General features: G+C 42.7%; 1 protein-coding gene across 1 annotated transcript; it reads right to left on the bottom strand.

Moving 5' to 3' along the window:
• Window positions 1-1,070: 1,070 nt before the first annotated feature.
• On the bottom strand, window positions 1,071-15,260 carry rassf8b (Ras association domain family member 8b). Its single transcript, XM_085768971.1, has 10 exons — window positions 14,885-15,260; window positions 7,067-7,237; window positions 4,769-5,119; window positions 3,818-4,023; window positions 3,499-3,702; window positions 3,322-3,396; window positions 2,792-2,914; window positions 1,874-2,001; window positions 1,453-1,454; window positions 1,071-1,332 (listed from the first exon to the last, which is right to left on the bottom strand). The coding sequence occupies exons 2-10, from the start codon at window positions 7,176-7,178 to the stop codon at window positions 1,217-1,219; spliced, it is 1,317 nt and encodes a 438-aa protein (XP_085625097.1). The 5' UTR covers window positions 7,179-7,237; window positions 14,885-15,260; the 3' UTR covers window positions 1,071-1,216.
• Between the last annotated feature and the right edge of the window lie 3,292 nt (window positions 15,261-18,552).

Raw genomic sequence — 18,552 nt, forward strand, 5'->3', positions numbered from 1 at the left:
AAAAAGTGCTTAGGCTTTGTTACAAAACAATATAAAAATGAAGGAACAATGACATAATAAGAGCCGAGGGCAGGACTAACTTTCACACAGTTAACTTTGAGCTGGCTGAATAATAGATGTTTTGCCACCACCCAGTGGTGAAACTGGGTACAGAGTCATTGTCGGCAACTTCTTCAGGCTGGATTTTTAACTGCAGGCTCGAAGGCCTCGCTCATCACTCATAGCTCCATTCATATTTTCATTTTTCAGAGAGAGAGGAACAAAAAGCTTATTAATAGCTCTAGCAAAATGAAAATTCAAACTCAGCCAAAAAATGTCAAATAATTGATTATACTACTTTGTGCCCCCATTTTTATTTGTATTCATCTCTATTTCTTTAATATAAAGTTGGCTAGTTGTTGTTGTTTTGTTTTTTTTGATGGTTAAACATTTTTCAACTGAAAATATGGGGCAACTTTCCTGTTTAAATCAAAGCAAAAGTTCAACTTCACATTGAAAGAAAAAGAAAAAGAAAACACAGGGTTATATTGACATCAGTCACCATGACAAGGGATCACCTGACTTGGTGCTAATAGTAAATTTATATGGCGCATAGAGTTCGGTAGCTACCTTGAGTTTGTTTTTGACATTATACTTATTGACGTCTGGCTTGGAAAACACCAGAATAAGGCAATCAGATATGGCTATGGTTATAGCACAGGTGTGGTGTTGCTGTTTGTGCATGCTCGTGCATGAATTATTTACTTTATGCATAATGTTTACATGTGTCCAAACTTTGTAACCTGAAATTTTTCTCCACTTCATGAAGTACAACATAAAAATAAAGTTTATCCTCGCCGTTCGTCTGGAGCCTCCTCAACTTGACAAGAACACGTCTGCTGGCTTGTAGTTTTTGAAGAGGAATCTTCACTCATCCATTCGAGTGCAGTTAACGTTTGTTTGCAAATGGATTTGACATCAGTTTGAGCGTCAGTTCTGGTACGATGGAAGAGGAGGCAGTGCAAAAAAAGATGCAAAACAGACCTAACTTGTCTTTCATGAACCCTTCGCTGATCCTCCGTCATGTGATGTCCCCCCCCTCAACATCCTCCACAGTTGGGGACGTTGCTTCGGTTCAGTGTGTATTGCTCAGGAGCATTTCAGCAGTCTGTGAACCTCCCAGGTACAGAAAACATTCCTGTAGCACCAGGCTGCTCTCCTAACAACGTCTCCTGGGTCACACGTAGATGCCCTCGGGGTTGAGGCTGGAGGAGATGGTGCTCTGAAGGGTGCGGAGGTCGCTGGGTAAGAGGCGTGAAGATCCACGCCTCGTCAGAGAACCGGACTCCACCTCTGAAACAACAACAACAACAACACACGTTATTCTTCTAACTTCAGCCTCGGCTTTTGATCCACAGCTCGTTATCACTTTACCGATGCAACATAATAATAAACCCTCCTCGGAGCAAACACGTCTGAAAACTTGGTGAGAACTATGAAAGTTTACCACATGACAAAAACCTTTCTGGGGGGATTTTTCCTTTTGAGAATGAAAATAGGGGATTTTCTTTTTGACTTGCTTTGAAACTCTTACAGCATTTCATGGCTGCTGGTGATCTGGTCCATGTAATAGGGTTACAGACTTAAGCTGTTATGGCACAACAGTTTTGCCTCAACAGCTGTTAAGTCTTCAGTCTAACCTGTGAGCGTCAGAATGACCACAAGGTGGCACTGTGTCCATTGTTTTCACACATCTATGGTCATTATGTCGAGAATGAGGCTGCGAAATTGAACTTGAAATTGAAAACAAGGTGATGGTGATGTGTCAAGTCACAACATCTCTGCTTGTGTGTGCATGTTATATATACGTGTATGTGTGAGTGTTTGTGTGTACGTGCCGTTGTTCTCTCCTGTAGGTTGAGCGGGCAGCACAGTGACCTTGGTCCCAGTCTGCTGAATGAACTGCTGCAGGTTGACCTGTCGTAGCTCTTTTGTCAGCTGCTCCAGCTCCTGCTCCTTATCCTGCACCGGAAAAAAAAACAACACACCCACACTATGACAAAACCAGGTTTACACCGCTAACCTGACATGAGGAGTGTAAATCAAATAATACACCCAGCCACCTTTCAAATCCTTAGATAAGCATTCAATTCTGTTTACTTGAACTGATAGTGTTCGTATAGGCGCTAAACCCTGATTTGCATCTTCAGCATCGGCTCAACTTCGACTGAGGTGGATTTAATTTGTGAAAATCAATAAGGGATCACACTCTGCTCAGGATCTATCCACAAGTCATAACTGAGTTGAGACAGCGAAAGAGAAGACTTAGCTCCCAGATGGTTACGCAACCGCAGCCAAGGGATTGTGTACTTATTCAGGCCCCCTCTCTAATCAGGCGAAGAATGCTGTAATACCCCTCCCTCCCTTTCCCTTCTCATTACCTCACGCTTCCCACACCCTGCTGGACCTCGCATGTACACACGGCTCCTCCACTCATACGAGGATGCATGCATCCACTGCACATCCCTGCAAGCCAGAGATTAAACTTTGCTTCACTGCCCACGACTTAATGAGCTTAGATTTCTATGGTTCCACCTGGTTTGCTGGGGACCAAATTTTCACACGCACACACGCTGCAGTGACCAACTTTTTAATTAGCACATTTTAGTTTTTTTTTTACTTTACTTCTTCGGCATCCTACAAACACATTGGGGACACGCTGCACTTCAGCCAAAGAGGATCTGAGGATATTGAGGTTTTGAAAATAAAGAGATAAATAAAAATACTGAAAAACTGTAAAATCGGAGCTGACCTGTAATCTTTTGCCTGACTGGCCGAGTGAGCGCTCCAACGCCCTGCAGCTGCTCTCCAGCCGAGCCGTTTGTTGGCTCTGCATTTCCAGCTCTGCCCTCACTTTCTCCAGCTGGGCCTGCACCTGAAATCCACACAGTTGGAAGAAGTGAGAAGTGGAGGGCAGTACAACTTTTTTTCAGAGGAGATGGACAAAAGCAAACTAATCCTCCTTGTGAAAACACGAGGGAGGATGCTCTTTATGCTTCAGTCTGTTTTGAAGTTCAGGATTTGAGTGCTGATGCAGTGTTGAGTTGTATTCATCTTCATACTTAAGCAGGAACAAAGGGAAACTTTGTGGCTTTACACACTGGTGGACTCTAATATATCCATAAAGATGAATTGTTTCAAGCTAAATTTCTTCATTTATAATCACATACGCCCTTGGACTTCATTTCACCAGCACATGAACCTGTAATGGGGTCAAGAGACACCGATTTGTTTTCAAACAAGCAGCAAGTTAAAAAGATTTTGACAAAAACCAGCCTCTACCTCTTCCTCATTGATCTTCTGATTGAGCTCGGCCTCCTGCTGCAGTCTCTCCTGCTCCACGCCTGTCTCCATGCTCTACACAACATGACGGAAAATTAAGTAATATGGCAGAAACTGGCATGGAAATGATCTTTATTAAAAAACCAACAAACTGAATCTCTTTGATGCCGAGTTCACCTGTATACGTGCTAAGTACTCTGACAGCTTGGCCTCGCAGTCACGTACACGGCCCTGCAGTTCCACTAGCTGCTGCCTGAGCTGCCGCTCGCTCTCCTGCTCGATCTGCAGCTCGTTGTGCCAGAACTCCTCCTCCTCCATCTCAGCATCGTTCCTCCTCACCTGCTGCTCTAACAGCAGCAGCTCCACCTCCAGGTTTTCTCTCTGGTTAAGATAAGAAACGTTTGATTTTAGATCTTCAAATCTAATGTATTTCAAAACAAAACATGAAGCTACTTTTCTCTAAGTAACAGCTCTGGCAGCTGTGGGTTTTCCTCACTTCATTGGCCTCGCCGACGGCCTCCTCCCATTCGCCCAGCTCGGCTTCACAGCCCAGCAGACGACTCTCCAGGGCCTGGAGTTTGTCTCTCTGCAGCTGCACCAGGCGGCTCAGCTCCCTGGCTGGACTCCCAGGTACAGATGCGACTCCACCACCTCCAACTCTGCTCAGGTTCAGACTTACACTGTGCTGCTGTGGCTGTTTGCCTGGTTGGATGTATGGATGATGGGAGATAAAAGGTTCAGCAGAACAGAAAAACAGAGGTAAGAAGGGATGGAGAGAAACTGGATGACTGGAATATAGGCCAATGGTTCTCAAAGTGGGAGGATCAAAGGGGGTCCCCAAACTTTTGCTTGAAATTTTACCACTTTTTTTTTTAAAGAAATTTGTACCACTTTTTTCTAGAAATTTTTTGAGATTTCTTTTTTTTTTTTTTTTTAGAAATTTTACTCTTTTCAAATTTTTTTTTTGTTTTTAGAAATCTTACCACTTTTTTCAAGAAATAATTTTAAAAACTTTTTTTTGAGAAATTTTACCACTTTTTTCTAGAATTTTTTGAGATTTTTTTTTTTTTTTTTTTTGAGAAATCTTACCACTTTTCTAGAAATTTTTTAAAAACTTTTTTGAGAATTTTTACCACTTTTTTCTGTTTGAACTGAATGTTTAAACGTTTTTGGAGAAATTGTACCTCTTTTTTCCAGATATTTCTCTACAATATTTCCAAACTTTCACGCCATTGGCACCAATTTGAACTTACATTGACTAAAAAAGTAAAGGTCTCAGAACTTCTTCCCTTTTTTATGGTCTCAGAACAAATATTTGTGTATTTCTGGTGTTTGCTTCAAATTTTTGTCCAATGGGGGTTCGTGGTCTAATCAATTTAGGGGTCCTTGATGTAAAAAAGTTTGAGAACCACTATACAGGCTACCGGACAGAATATGAACAGTCTACCTTCAGCATCTCTGCTTCTTCCAAATATGTCCCGCAGACCTTTGCCCCCGCCAGTGAAGGTCAGAGACTTCCGTTTGGGTTCCCTTCGTTTGAGCGAGCGGTCTGTCCCTGACGGGCGGAGCTTGGCCAGAGGCGGCAGGCTCTGTCTGTAGAAGCCGCGCTCTGGGACGCGAGCCTGCCCGTCAGAGGTGGGCCGCTCGCTAACGGACGGGCCGGTCCGCTGAAGGATGAGCTGCACGTCGCTGGCATACTGACCCCACTTGTTTAGGGACACCACAGGGTTTTCATGTGGAGCCAGGTGACGTTCTGTCTCCCGCCATTTCTCGATCAAAGTATATCTTCCTGTGCGCCCTGGGCCAAGAGAAAAGAAAATTGCTGAATATTTGATATTACCAAGATAGACAAAAAGAGGAGTCGCCAAGGGCTTTATTTATGTTCTCTTTCAATGTGCACATGATACTTTCCAGATCTACTTCAAGTCCAGACACTTTCCTGTTCACCGTCATCTGGCTTGCCAACTCATTTCCAGTCTGTTTATAAGTGCACTTTACAGGACGCTGACCCCTGCTCTGTCTTTTGATCTTACACATCACCGTTTGAGTTCTTAAGCAGGCTTTTAAGACTGTTTGTCCTGGTACTTTAGACATTGCAGGTTACCTTTTTCCACTCGACCTCCTGCCAGCTTACACATTAAAAGATTTATCCCCCACCAAGACACACAACACTGACGCAGGATTAGGTCAATCAATATCAGGAGAGACAAAGCGGGATTGGTTAAAATTGATCTGTAAACAATGTCTCCACATTAACTAAAACTAAACTCATCAAGCAGAGGTTTTACTTTAAAATTTCATCCAATAACAGTGTTTTAATGGTTTGCCAATAGGAAAAGCTTTGACTAACTTAACTCACACATGTCCAATAAAACTGCATCTGTCACAGTTGGTGAACCCTTATCTTTGGAGTTTACCTCTGGGCTTTGGGATCTATCCTTGGCCCCATTGAAAAAAAAGTAATTGAATAAGGTTATTTTGTCATATTTCTAAAAAGTAGCAGTGGTAGTAGCACAAGGAGTCCATTGTGTGTTGTGATGAAGAGAAATAAAACTCAATCCAATGAATTCTTTTACAGCTCTCCCACGCTTGTCCACCATTGGCACATTCAGGACCTTTCCCAATGTGTTGGTGAAAGAACTTTACAGTGGGAAAATTCAACTCAAACAGTGGCAGTGTTGGGAAAGGGACTGAGTTCAATGGCTCCCAGCTTTGTGTGTGTGCGTGTATGTGTGTGTGTGTATGTGTGTGCCTACATTCTTGCCTGCACACATGTAGATAAGAGCTAAACACTGCCTATTGCACCCTCACCCTCATTTTGCACAGTAAGGGTCCTTGTAAAAGAGGCACATTCATCACCACAGCCATTCACATCAAAGTGCCCCGGCCTGGACAAAAGGCACAGGGAACACAAAGGACAGTGGACGCCATAACTCCTGCTACACTGTCACTGTGAGGAACACAAATGTTTTAAACTCAAACAAAAATCCATCAGTGGGGTCGGTGATGAATTCGTCTTGTTTTTAAAAAAAATGTTCACACCGAGCAATATAAAGACATAATATTCTTTTGGCGTTGGATACACTACACTAAACTTTACGTACAATATAACCCATACGATGACTAACGGAGGCAGAGCGTCAACTTATTCCTCTGCAACTGAACAGAACATGTCAATAAAGCAAAGTCTGCAGCATGACTCATCTTGTTTATAGGCTACAGACCAGTTATGGCAAATATCTTTGTGCCCTCAAGTCTCTTTTCATTTCTACGCAATCTATCGTCTCCACCAAGTCTAACAAACCTGACTCAGGGCGATATTGGACACAGCCCCACATCACAGAATGACCCTGAGGGGATTTATAGGGCGAAATATCATTTACATGATTCAGGTTTTTCAGCATGAAAGCCAGATGGAGGGGATTTTCATCTTACTTTGTTAAATCTCCTCCTCCCTGGTGACGCTCTTTGTCTTGTTATTAATTTGTCTCTTGGATTCTCCAAGACTTTTGTGTGTATTTATATTGGGCTTATGAATTATACATTTACAATTCACACTCTCAACATCTGCCACCTGTGCAGTACCGGTTCACCCAATACGCACACTACGCACGTTGCGTAGGGCCGCTTTTTTAAACCTACATTTGAAGTAAATGAAAGTAGATGTTGAAAATGCATGTCTGAACCGGCTCTGCACCTGTGAACAGGAGAGATAAAGATACTGTCAGAAGTAGTTTGTGTTTACCAATGGCTTGTGCCAAAGCGATGACCACTTCTTGGCATGTGGTGAACTCCGTGACCCCGCACACGATGCGCTGCACTCCGTCCACCCACACTTTCAGCTCCATGGCCTTCATCCAGAGGCCCTCATTCCTCCACACCACAAGGGGGCGCTATTAACGATTTACTGTCCATCCTAAGAGACAAAGAAAATAGTGGTCAGTACATAGACTGTATACCATACAGTCAATGGTCAGTACTTGAAAAATAAAAACCTCTGAGCTGCATTTGTCATCAAGTACAATGGAAAAGGTGTTGCTTATATCCTTTTTATCGTCTTTTAGCTTATTGTTTTGGTTTCTATGTCCTGCAGCTACACTGAAGCAGCTGTTGTTCCCAGTTACAAAAAACTCTAAAAAATTAGCTACCTGTCCACCACTAAACAGAAAACAGACAAAGTTAGCAATTACCTGGTGGTGGAGCTTTTAGTAGCTAAGATTTGTACGTATATTTGAGGAATTGGTGGAGACCAAACCAGGGCTAAACTTATTTTGAATATTGAAATGAATCCAGATGTTATAACTCATTTCACTGTCAGGATTTAATTGGAAGCTTAGGATATTTGTGTCATTGATTTACAAAACTCTTTCATCCAATATTATCATATTGTCACGGTATTCCTTATACAGTATATCATGTGTTATTATTCACAAACTTACATCTCCCCCACCTCCTGTTTCAGTTGTTACCTCTAGAGAGCAAGGATTAGCTAAAATATCACACCGAAACACACCTCATGGCTGTACAGAGCGACACCGGTTTCTTGTAAACGAACAACTCATAGCAACTCACAACACTTGTTCTTTTGAGAAGCCGTAGTGCTGCTGATTAATTGCTGCAACAACCCACTTGTGGTGCAGCAACTGTGACCGTCTTACAGGCCTCATTCGATATATTTTTCATTTGCTGGGGCTCGGCGCAGAAACACTTACAGCAGTTGCATGCACGCAGAACGAGAGCCATTTCAAACTGCTGACACAAGCACCTCAGCAGCGAGGCAGTCATTACGAACCTGGCAAGGCAACCACAGCGGGCCGGAGCAACAGAGCAGTGAAGGAGCAGATGCCTAATGCTCAGACTTTTTGCAACCCTACTGGGCAGCTGCCCTCCCTTTTCCTGTACGGCCCATCAGCTCTGCTCTGATCCTTGTCTTTCATAGCGCTCGAGGCTTCCCTTAACAATTTAGGTGCCTTCCATCTTCATCACAGCTGGAATGGGACTCCCATCTCGCCTGCAGTTTCACACTGGTCCCACTTGAGGCATTTTCCTACTAGACTGCAATACAATGCACACTCCACTGTACTGGAGGCATCTGGTGAGGGCAAAGCCTGCTTTAGTGGGGAGCTGGACAATTTGTAAATGCAGACCAGTGCTGGAGGATGCATATGAACCCAGACACCTGTTACTACCCAGTAAATACTACGACCATGAATTCCTCATGAAGGAGGCTCTGAGGCTTCCTCTTTAATTATGTTGAACAAAAATGTTTAATTATGTCACATTTTACAAGTGAGGCGCACTGTAACCATAGTAACTCATTCACACACCTGGCTACGGAGAGAAGCAGCAGAATGGGAATAAATGACAAAAACAGATTTATGGATATTTGTCACTTTGCCCCGATGCTCTGAAGATCTCCCTGTTCCTCTGTGTAGCTACAGGTGCTGTCAGTGTCTCAGGTCGGAGGGACATTGAACTCACCACCACGGAGGGTGATGCTGCCACGGGAGGCAACCATAGACTGTAAAAAATATGGATGGAGCATCTGTGACATCACCCATGGTTGGGGAGTCATTTTTGTGACTCAAAAATGACGGCCTGAACAGCGCAATGTTGGATTTACCGGCCGAGAACCCGCCCACTGGACTCGAAGCAGCTGTACACGGACCACTCCGGACCTGTCACTCAAGGTTTCCGTGCCCTAATCGGCGAGAATTTTAACCTAATAATAGTAAAACGGTAGAGTTAAAAAAAAATTCACCCCCCTCAGAGTGTGTGCAGGGGTAGAAACTATCAGTTGAGACCAAAAAACGTGATGACACCAGGCTTTGATCATGTTTATTGAGGATGTAAAGTCGGCGATTTTAACATGGGGGTCTATGGGGAATGCTCCCTTCTGGTACCAGCCCCCAGAGGCAGCCAAGGGGATTGCAGTTTTTTGAACGCGGAAGTGAGCTTCACTTCTCAGACCGACAACTGCCCCCTTGGAGGCAACTAGCTTAGCATAACAGATCATTTTGGCAACAGCAGTACAAAAAGATGAGGTGTAAGTAGGCCTATTAGTCATTTTTTACAAGCCAGTCAAAACATGGCAAGAGTTAGGCGAGTGAAACCATAATCCTGTGTTTACTAAGGAAAACTTGGCTCCAGAAGTTTCTTTACAGCTTGTTAACAAAGGTCCGTGACATGGTTTCATAACACGCAGTATCCCAACAGATGATGTGATGACGCCTGACATTTTCACAGCTGTGGTCGACATGTTGCAATACAGTGTTTATTCAGTGTGGAGCGACATCCTGATCGCGCCGAGGTCTCATCCAGGAGGAAGAGCCAGTTGACACAGGCTTGTAAACCTGAGCCTACACTCCATCTCTGACACTTTTGTATACACACACACACACACACACACACACACTCACACTTATTGCATGTATGCGAGAAGCTGCACTGAAGTCATTCACTCCTCTGTGATACAATTATCATGGTCCTGTCATCACAATAGAGCCAAATTTATTTTCATTTCATTCAAAGTCAAATACATTTTTGCTGAAGAGAGAATCTAACATGCATGTGGTGAAGGAGTTTCGCTTTTAGCTCTGAGAGACTGTTTATGAAAATGGCAAGAATGACATAGCCTATGTTTTCAAGAGATGAGTAAGGTGCCACATAAGACTGCTTTGACTGTCCTCTCCAGACTACATGTCATCTTTTCCACTAGTTTAATATTGAATTAAAAAAAGATGAGTCAAGTTTCTTGGAGACACTTTTCAGCTTCGAGCGCAGACAAGTAGAAAGAACACGTATAGAAAGAGAAGATATTAGGTAGAGACCGTTCTTTCCTTGACTTCAACCCTTGACACAAATATCACAGCATATACAAGAAGGCTTTTATCAAGAGTAGGTGTACAGTGCAGCGTAGTGCCGTAGGAGCAGGCAGCTGTGCAGGAGCAGCTCAGTAATGGAGCTGAGCAGATCTCCAGGTTCATGAGCTTTGATCCTTCTCATAGCTACAGAGATGCTCTCCATGGATGCGTCCAATGAGAATCACAACAATAAGCTACTATACTGGATGGAGTAAAACACCAAATCAGGCCTCAGACTAATGGATATCAAACTAATCGAGTTCTCCGCTCAGCAGATCAAGCAACAATCGCCTTTGTAGTCTTATTTCCTTGTGGAGATGATCCTCAGTTTTGAACACTTCAATCACTAGGATACCTGCCGCCTCTCTCCCGCTCCTGCCCCCTATCCCCCCATCGCTGTTGCTGTTCTACATTTTCATCATACTATTTCCACTTGCTCTCTGGTTACGTCTTTGATCTGAATCACAGTTACTTTGAAGCCCCCACTGCCACAGCGTGAATAAATAAATCATACGGGCTACATGACGAGTATACACAAATTAGTAGGAAAGCTAAGTGCGCGTGTGTGTTTCTATTTTGGTTTCGGCTTCACTTTAAAATGTATACGTCCGTATTAAGTATCAGACCCCTATGGTTTTAAGCTATATACATTTCCATGGTGGAGGAATCTCAACCTGTGGGAAAGGTGCTGTATCTGTTGGAATTTCCTCTTCCATTAGTCACAGTTTAATAAACAGACGGATTCAATGCTCCACATTCCTGCTCCGCGTAGTAATCTATTCACAGAGGATCCAGGACAGCAGAGTTTGCTCTACTCATCTTTCAACATTAAGTCACTTTAAGTGGATTCAGCCTTGATGTTTAGCCCATTAACACCCAGAATGAACAATGATATGAGATCATTTTTCAGTAAACTACAGTCCTTATCTGTTAAGACAGCTCTGGTCAAAGTTTAGATTTTTATTTATGAGTATGTTACAAATCTAATTGTAGATTTAAAGTTTTTTTTTTTATATATATATATACACTGGATAAAAACATTAGTAAGTTAGCATATTGCAACTGTGCTGAAGTTAGCAGTTAGTTAAAATGTATTTTAGTATGTTTTCTTTGTATATCACAAAGCTAAAATAATTGGCCCAGTTCTCCAAATGTGAAATTATAATGTGCCATGTACTTTGTCTACTAGATTATGTAACATTTTCCATTGTTTTAGCTCCAGACCCCCACAGTCATCAAAATGACATTGCTCTCACATAGCTGGCATATTACAAAAGCGATATAAGAAAAAAAATGTCTCTGCAGTGGAGAGAAAAGGTTGCTGCTATCAGTATAACTCAACAACTTCTGCTGCAGCCATTTAGGGTTCAGACATGAAGAATACCATCGTGTGGGCTGTGAACTGTCGAGCTAAACTTAGTTGTGACTTCAGTCTGCCTCCCCTGAAGTTTCATTCTCTGGATGCCACAGAAAGGCAGAGTAAGGGAGGGGACACAGCGTGGCGAGTCACCGTTTCCTATTTGCATCTCCTCAGACATGGACAGTTAGTTCACGAGACGGATCAGCATGAAAATGCCACTGAAAGCTCCTTTAATATCCCCAAGCTCAGAGTTAAAAAGATGTTAGGGTTGAAAAATGTAAAGAAAAGCCTCTGATGCCACACCGGCTACATGATGGGGTTTTAATGCAAAATACCCAGAGAGGAGTTCATTTCCTGTCTTGTTCAGTTCAGTGCTCTCTGTCCATCGCTAAATTAAACTTTAACAGACCCATTGATTAGGTTTGAACCCCTGACCCTTACTCATTTCCCCCAGGATCCTGTCAAACAGAACATTGTTGCCATTAAAAAAGTAAAAACTTCAGCAAGTTTTTGTTTCCAAAACAGTCTAATGTCAATCAAATACATATAATTACATGTGAAAACTTTGCACTGAATAGACGCAATGACTTTGAAAGCAGCAGCAGTTCAACAACACACGATGATGCAATCACAGGCCAATTTTTAAAGTAACAAGGAGGCAGCGGCAGCATGAGGGGGGTCCGCTGAAACAAGTGCTGTGCAGACAAAAGAGCATGCAGTGTGTGTGTGTGAGAGAGAGAGAGCCCACATGGCTAGTGGCATGACTGGATGCAAACAATCCCTCACCATGGCGACACAGCTCTGGCTTTGTCCGAGCCTTACACAGATGACTGGATTGATTGGAGGGCACGCTCTGGGAAAGTAAACCAAACAATCAGCAACAATTAAGAAGCAACCTGCGCTTTCCTGTCACTTCCTCTTTGTCTCCTCTGAATGTGGGCTCCGAGAAAACATGGAGGCGTTCCACTGCAGCGGGGGTATCCCAAACTCGGGATTAAGTGGGGTGTTGCTGCTGAAAACGTCTCAGAGCTGATCTGCTGGTGGAGATTAACACCAGTTTGAACTGGAGCTGTCATATGGTTTTAGATGACCTCTTAGAGGGGAAACTATAATCTCTCACTCCAGCTAAGTAAATGCATTTCTCCATCAGCTACAAAAGTGAACGACATACACTGTAGTAACTGGGGGAACAGAAATACCTGCACTAGATTTAATAGTGATCTGACATTGCCGCTCCTTCAGCCGTGCTGCTACAGTAGCAAGGCTAAAAATACCTGCAGGAAATGCGAATGTCAGCAGGTATTTCTAATATAAAAAGCAAATTAAATTAGTGATGTGACCCCTGTCCTCAGACAAGATGCCACTTCTCTTGATGGACCACGCTGGACACTTAGCGGGCCCACACACTCCTGTTCCTCATAGCTATAGTAGGCTACTAGATTACATTATACTGCTCCTCTAATTTTTGTTTTTGTTAATTCAAACCGCCATCAAAGTGAAACCTTAATGTTTCAGCCTCTCGAGTTCCTTTGCGTTTTTTCCACACTCAGCTGTGTGCTACTGAATGTAAACGCCTTTTAGAGATTAGTTCCACATCAACTTTGTCAGCTGAGGAAAGTGAGGTGGCTGCAGGTGCAACAGACGCTGGAATATGCTGAGTGAAAAGCTTCAGGCAATAATCAGACGGAACAGCTTTTCCATTCAGGCGCTGTCAATCATCTGCTCTGCAAGAAACAGTGAAACGATTTTCCAAACGGGCAGCGTGCATGGCGTTTTGTGTGGACGTTTGTTGAGCATTTTATTCCAAATGGCTGGAAATGACTCCAACAGCAGTGGAAACAAGTTGTGGTTAAAAGTTGTGCCGCAGCAGACACTTTTGGCGCGCAAGTGTAAAATGAGGATGATCGCCATCATGTATTGAAGCTGGGTGACACCTTGGAGTCTCAAAAGTTAAAGCTAAAGCTAATCAGCAGAGACAATAAGCCTTTAACCCTGTAAGACTCGGAGCTTATAGCTGACTGCCACCGGGTGGGAGGGGCGAGTCTGCTGAAAGATTTACACTGTGAAGATGTGTCTAGTTTGAATTTTCCTTTTACCACAGATGTTTATGCAAATATCGACCACACGGATGAATCACTGCATTATTAAGTCAATAAATCAGAATATAGGAATGACAGATACATGTAGCCTGGATCTTCAGTTTGGCAAATGGACAGGGTGTTTAAAATAGTGAGTGAGCAGCTGATTCAAGATTAAAATTCTGTAGCATCCATCTAAGGCTGCAGTGATTAATCATGTAGTCAAATGACAGCATTTTGATGAAACAATTCAAGCTTTTTAAGATATATTATCTTGATGGTATGAGCCTCTAAAACCATGAAAATACTTATTAGCGCTCTCATCAAAATAAATCACTGTCAGCAGTCAAAATCTGTTGGTTTAGACTGATTCTTAAGGATTTTGAATTGACCCCTCATATGTTGGATTAGATGTCATGGCAGAAAACTGATTTAGGAAGGAGAATCATAGGTCAAATGTAGTTCAGGTAAAACCAAAGAAGCGGAGGTGTGAACACTGTGGCCTGTGAAGAAGTGTTGTCCTTGCCTCCATCACACGTGTGCTTCAAGGACTCCTTACTCTCCTACTATAGCCGTCTGACTCAGTTGAAGGAACTCTGATTAAAACCACTGCTGAGTGAGCGCTTATAGCCCAACTCTATTAAGAGATTCATCACTGCAGGGCTCAGCTCACTCACACACACTCACCCTCACACTGACCACACACTCATTTACTCACTTCCTGCTGCCTCATGGATCAGGTATGTCACCATGTGGAGGACCTGCCCACCCAGTATCACACTATTACAGGGTGTACTCCAGTGTGAAATATTAACTAAAAGATTATATAGCTTAACTGTATGTCAACAATTAAAAAAAAAAAAAAAGGGAATTAATAAATACTGACCCCAAAATAAAGTTATGCAACTACAGCTGATCAGCCTCTATCCGTGTGTTGCCCTGTCTTCCACATGTAGGCTACACCAACAGGAAATTCACTAAGACCTGTAGTAATCCAGTACATTTAAAAACCTACAACGTTATTTAAATAGCAGTGGATTTTTAAATGTTGGCTTGACTGACGCATTCAAAGCCACAGCAGAGAGGACTGGCCGCAGTCCGCCCTGTGTAAAACAGCCCAGGCAGCAACATACCTCTGTTCAGCGGCAGATCACAGTGTATCAGAGCGTTTCAAACTCCCCCGGTTCGGCTGTAAACCTCTGCCTTTCTCCCTGGAATAAAATCCGGTACTTTCCGCTGCATGTTATGTGAGGGCCACTTACGGGAGAGAGATCCTGTTTATTCCCAGCCGATCCACCGCCTGCATCAGAGTGAACGGAGCGCGCTCATCTCATCCCCCCGCCTCTGTGGTAACAACCCGTGTGTGGATGTAAACATGCGTCCGGCTGGTCATCGGACATCCGACATGGGGCTTTCAAGCATCTACCGCTCCGCCTGTTGACCTGCCGCTCTGCCCATCACAGAGAGAGAGAGAGAGAGAGGGAGAGGGAGGGAGATCACGGAGCTTGTTGTAAATTACATCGGAACAGAACTGGGACACCGCAAGGCATGATGGACCCGGTTAAAGCTGCAATGCACTGGCGACGCAAATGGACCCCGAGATCCACTCCTGTCTGATGCAGTCACATTGAAGCTGGAGGGGTTTAATGTGGCTGTGGTGGGGCAGCAGCAGCCTACATGTACATTAGTGTTCAGAGGGAAACAGTTTGCAGGATCAGGTGTAAAAGAAGGACATGAAAAATGACTAGGCTATAATCCTACAAGTGTGTTTCAGTCAGACTTTGACACAATTTACTGTAGAATGTGTGTTTGGATGATTTTTAATTCAATCTGTGCTTAGTTTGAGCACTTCTAACTGTAGAGGACATGACTCACATTTGTGTCAGGATTGCCACACATTTAGAAAATAAAATAAAAATGCCATAGCTAGAATCTTCAAGTAGAAAAGCAACAGTCTTCAGGTGTAAAGTAAAACAATGTCATTGTGTGTAGTCCCCTTTCAGAAATGTATGTGGACAAAACAGAAAAAAGTAGATGTTCTTGTTCTTCAATTTGTTCAAAACTCTTTGCACAACAATTTCTCCGTCATTTGAATGAATCAAACATGCTTTGTTTTAATAACTTCGCTGAAAATGCTCATTCCCACTATTGCTACATTATGCCTTGGAGGTTTTCTTTTTGTTTTCCACATCACACTACATAGTACATTATATCTAGATTTCCGGTACAAGTATATTTATCCATGACCAACCTAATCCTGGTAAAGAAGAAGTTTTTCCTACATTTAGTAAAATGAAGCAGAAAATATTCCAGTGCCAAACTGCATATGCAGTCTGTAAAAGTGAGCCCGTTTTATTTGGATGGGGATTTTATAATGCCACGTACACATTTTGTTTCTTAATTGAATCCACTTCTCTCCCCTCAGTTAAGTTATGTTTAGTGTAGGGACTCAGAAATCAGAGTTTGAGTTGTGAATCCATGTATGCCTGCTGAAGAGTCTGCAAACAGCGGCAGGGAAAAAAAGCGTCATAATCCATTTAAGTTTCCTTTTTAATTCTTATCTGAATCCCCTCAATTCTTTATGGCAAAGCTTTCAACCCAAGGCCATGTTTTTTTTATGGATGCACCATGCCATGAAGTGGAAATATGCTGGATCTCTCGTGCATTATTTCACACACTTCTCCCCAAAAATACCGTCTGACATAATTGGTATCTTTGGAAACATTGCGATTCCACTAGAATTAAACACACTTCTGTGGGTTTGAAAAATGTTTCGCTGCACAAAAACGAGTTAAAAGGACACAGGGAAGGTCTGGACAGAGATTAAGAAGTCATGAAACTAATGTGTAATGCAAGGAGAATGTTTATGTTCTCATTCCTGAGTTATATTCAGTGTCCTTACTTTTAGGGGCAGCGGCCAATAAGCTTCACTTGTCATTGGATAGTATTACAACCCAGATACAGCAACATGTTTCATTTGACAGAGCTGTTTTACTAGAGCAAAACAGGTGTGTGTGTATGTGTGTGTGTGTGTGTGTTTGTCCTTGTTTGAATTCCAGTCAACACTCATGTCTTCATGTCTCCCAGCATTAATCATGACAGCTGCCTGTTGTGCTGATCTTGCAGAAACCCAGATGACCTTCAGCTTTTCAATAAAATGTAATTTCAGTGACAGTCAGTTCCTGATGTTATGATACCGACCTGCTCAGACTGAGAAGAGAAGCATTTTTGTGCCAAACCTCTAACCATGTGACAAATTTCCTGGACTAATCGGACTCTTGTTGCACAAATCCCACAAAACCCAACTTTGTTTGCAACTCTTAACATGACTCATAAATTTCATAAAACTCGTGACATGGTTCTTTTGCTCGCCAGCTTTTATTCTAATAGCAGCCATTTGTTCCAGTGTTGTAGGTACAGGCCTGTATATCTGTTTACAACTTAACTCAGCAATTAATCCTCAACATATGGTTGGGCTGTTGTGACTATAAAGCCAGGAGTGATAGATGCTTTTCTTTGCTGGCAGTGTTGACAAGCTTTGACATATGCTTCGAGGACTTAAAGCCTTAGGTTTGGTTGACAGAGATTTGTACTTCGTTATGTAGCTAGATAAAGCCTTCAAGTCAGAGATAGGAAAAGTCACTGTTCAAGGTCCCTGCACAGGTGTTTTCACTTTTACCATCTATGTGATGGATCTTTCCCATTTTCCTGTCAGGTTTCTTGCATCTCTTCACACTTTCACCCTCGTCTTTCCACTGGTTTCTGAGATTTGGAGTGAATCCCAACACAGTAACTCCTCTCCAGGTCAGAGGTCTAATCATCCAGAGCCAAACTCCTGTGCAGGTGAACAGGAGCCAGGTGCACCATGCAGCTCCTGGTTCAAACTATAAGGCTCAAAGTCTTGAGAAAGTGGAAGTATAATAACCTTCATAAAGACCTGCAGCAATAGAGAAACTATTATGTGGAGATTAGCTGCTTCATACAGGTGTTGCATAGCTGACTAATACCTTGCCAACATCTGCTCCGTTAATAGAGAGAAGTTAAAGGCCTACAGACAGAATATAGTCAACCTATTAGACCCAACAATTAATGTTATGCTACTTAATAAACTGCGAGAATTACACATAGTGTTATATTAGCTAGATTAGCATAAAACATAGGCCTTCTCATGCTAAACATTGGCTAGTTTAGCATCATAGTCTACTCATGATCAATATTGGCTAGCTTAGCATTAGACATTTTGCACACATGAATTGGTTGTCTTCACACTGAATGTTAAGAACTTAAAAATGATTGAAACCATGGACTTTTATGGATTTATGCAAATTATTCCTGGGCCTTTGTGAATTTGGTCAATGAGTCATATCTCAAGTGCATCACACTCAGACATTCAAAGTGAAACCACTTAGCCTTGAACTTTCTTCTTTTCTCTTCTGGTACTTTAGTTTGCTCTTTTCATTAGGCTACTTTTTGGATATATTTTGAGAAATACATCCCTCAGTTCCTCATATCGACATCTCCTTGATAAATTCCTGAAATCCGTGTTGTTTTGACCTTCTGCTTTTTTCCCCTTGTCCACATCGTCTGCGCGCTGTTAGCCATCAAGTCACGAAGACAACTCTTGACCCCATCTATTGTCAGGACCTCCAGACTTGAAACACTCTTTTAAATCCGTTTCTCAAACTCTCCTGCATGCTTTCTGTGACCAGCCTCCTCTGTACCAGTCACAACACAACCTCCTTGACCCCAATCAGTCACGAGTCAGGCCAGCACTCAGACTCTGAAACGCTGTGAATTTCAAAAGCACTCCACAATCCTCATTCACAGTCCTCATCCTTCTTGACCTGTCTGCTGTGTTTGGCACAAGCAGCCACTAGTTACTCCCTGGCACCACTGCAGACCATGAGATTTGAAAATATAACTGTGTATG

Source organism: Trachurus japonicus, chromosome 23 (genome assembly GCF_045865225.1).
Source record: "Trachurus japonicus isolate A0001 chromosome 23, Traja_1.0".
Classification (NCBI taxonomy): domain Eukaryota; kingdom Metazoa; phylum Chordata; class Actinopteri; order Carangiformes; family Carangidae; genus Trachurus; species Trachurus japonicus.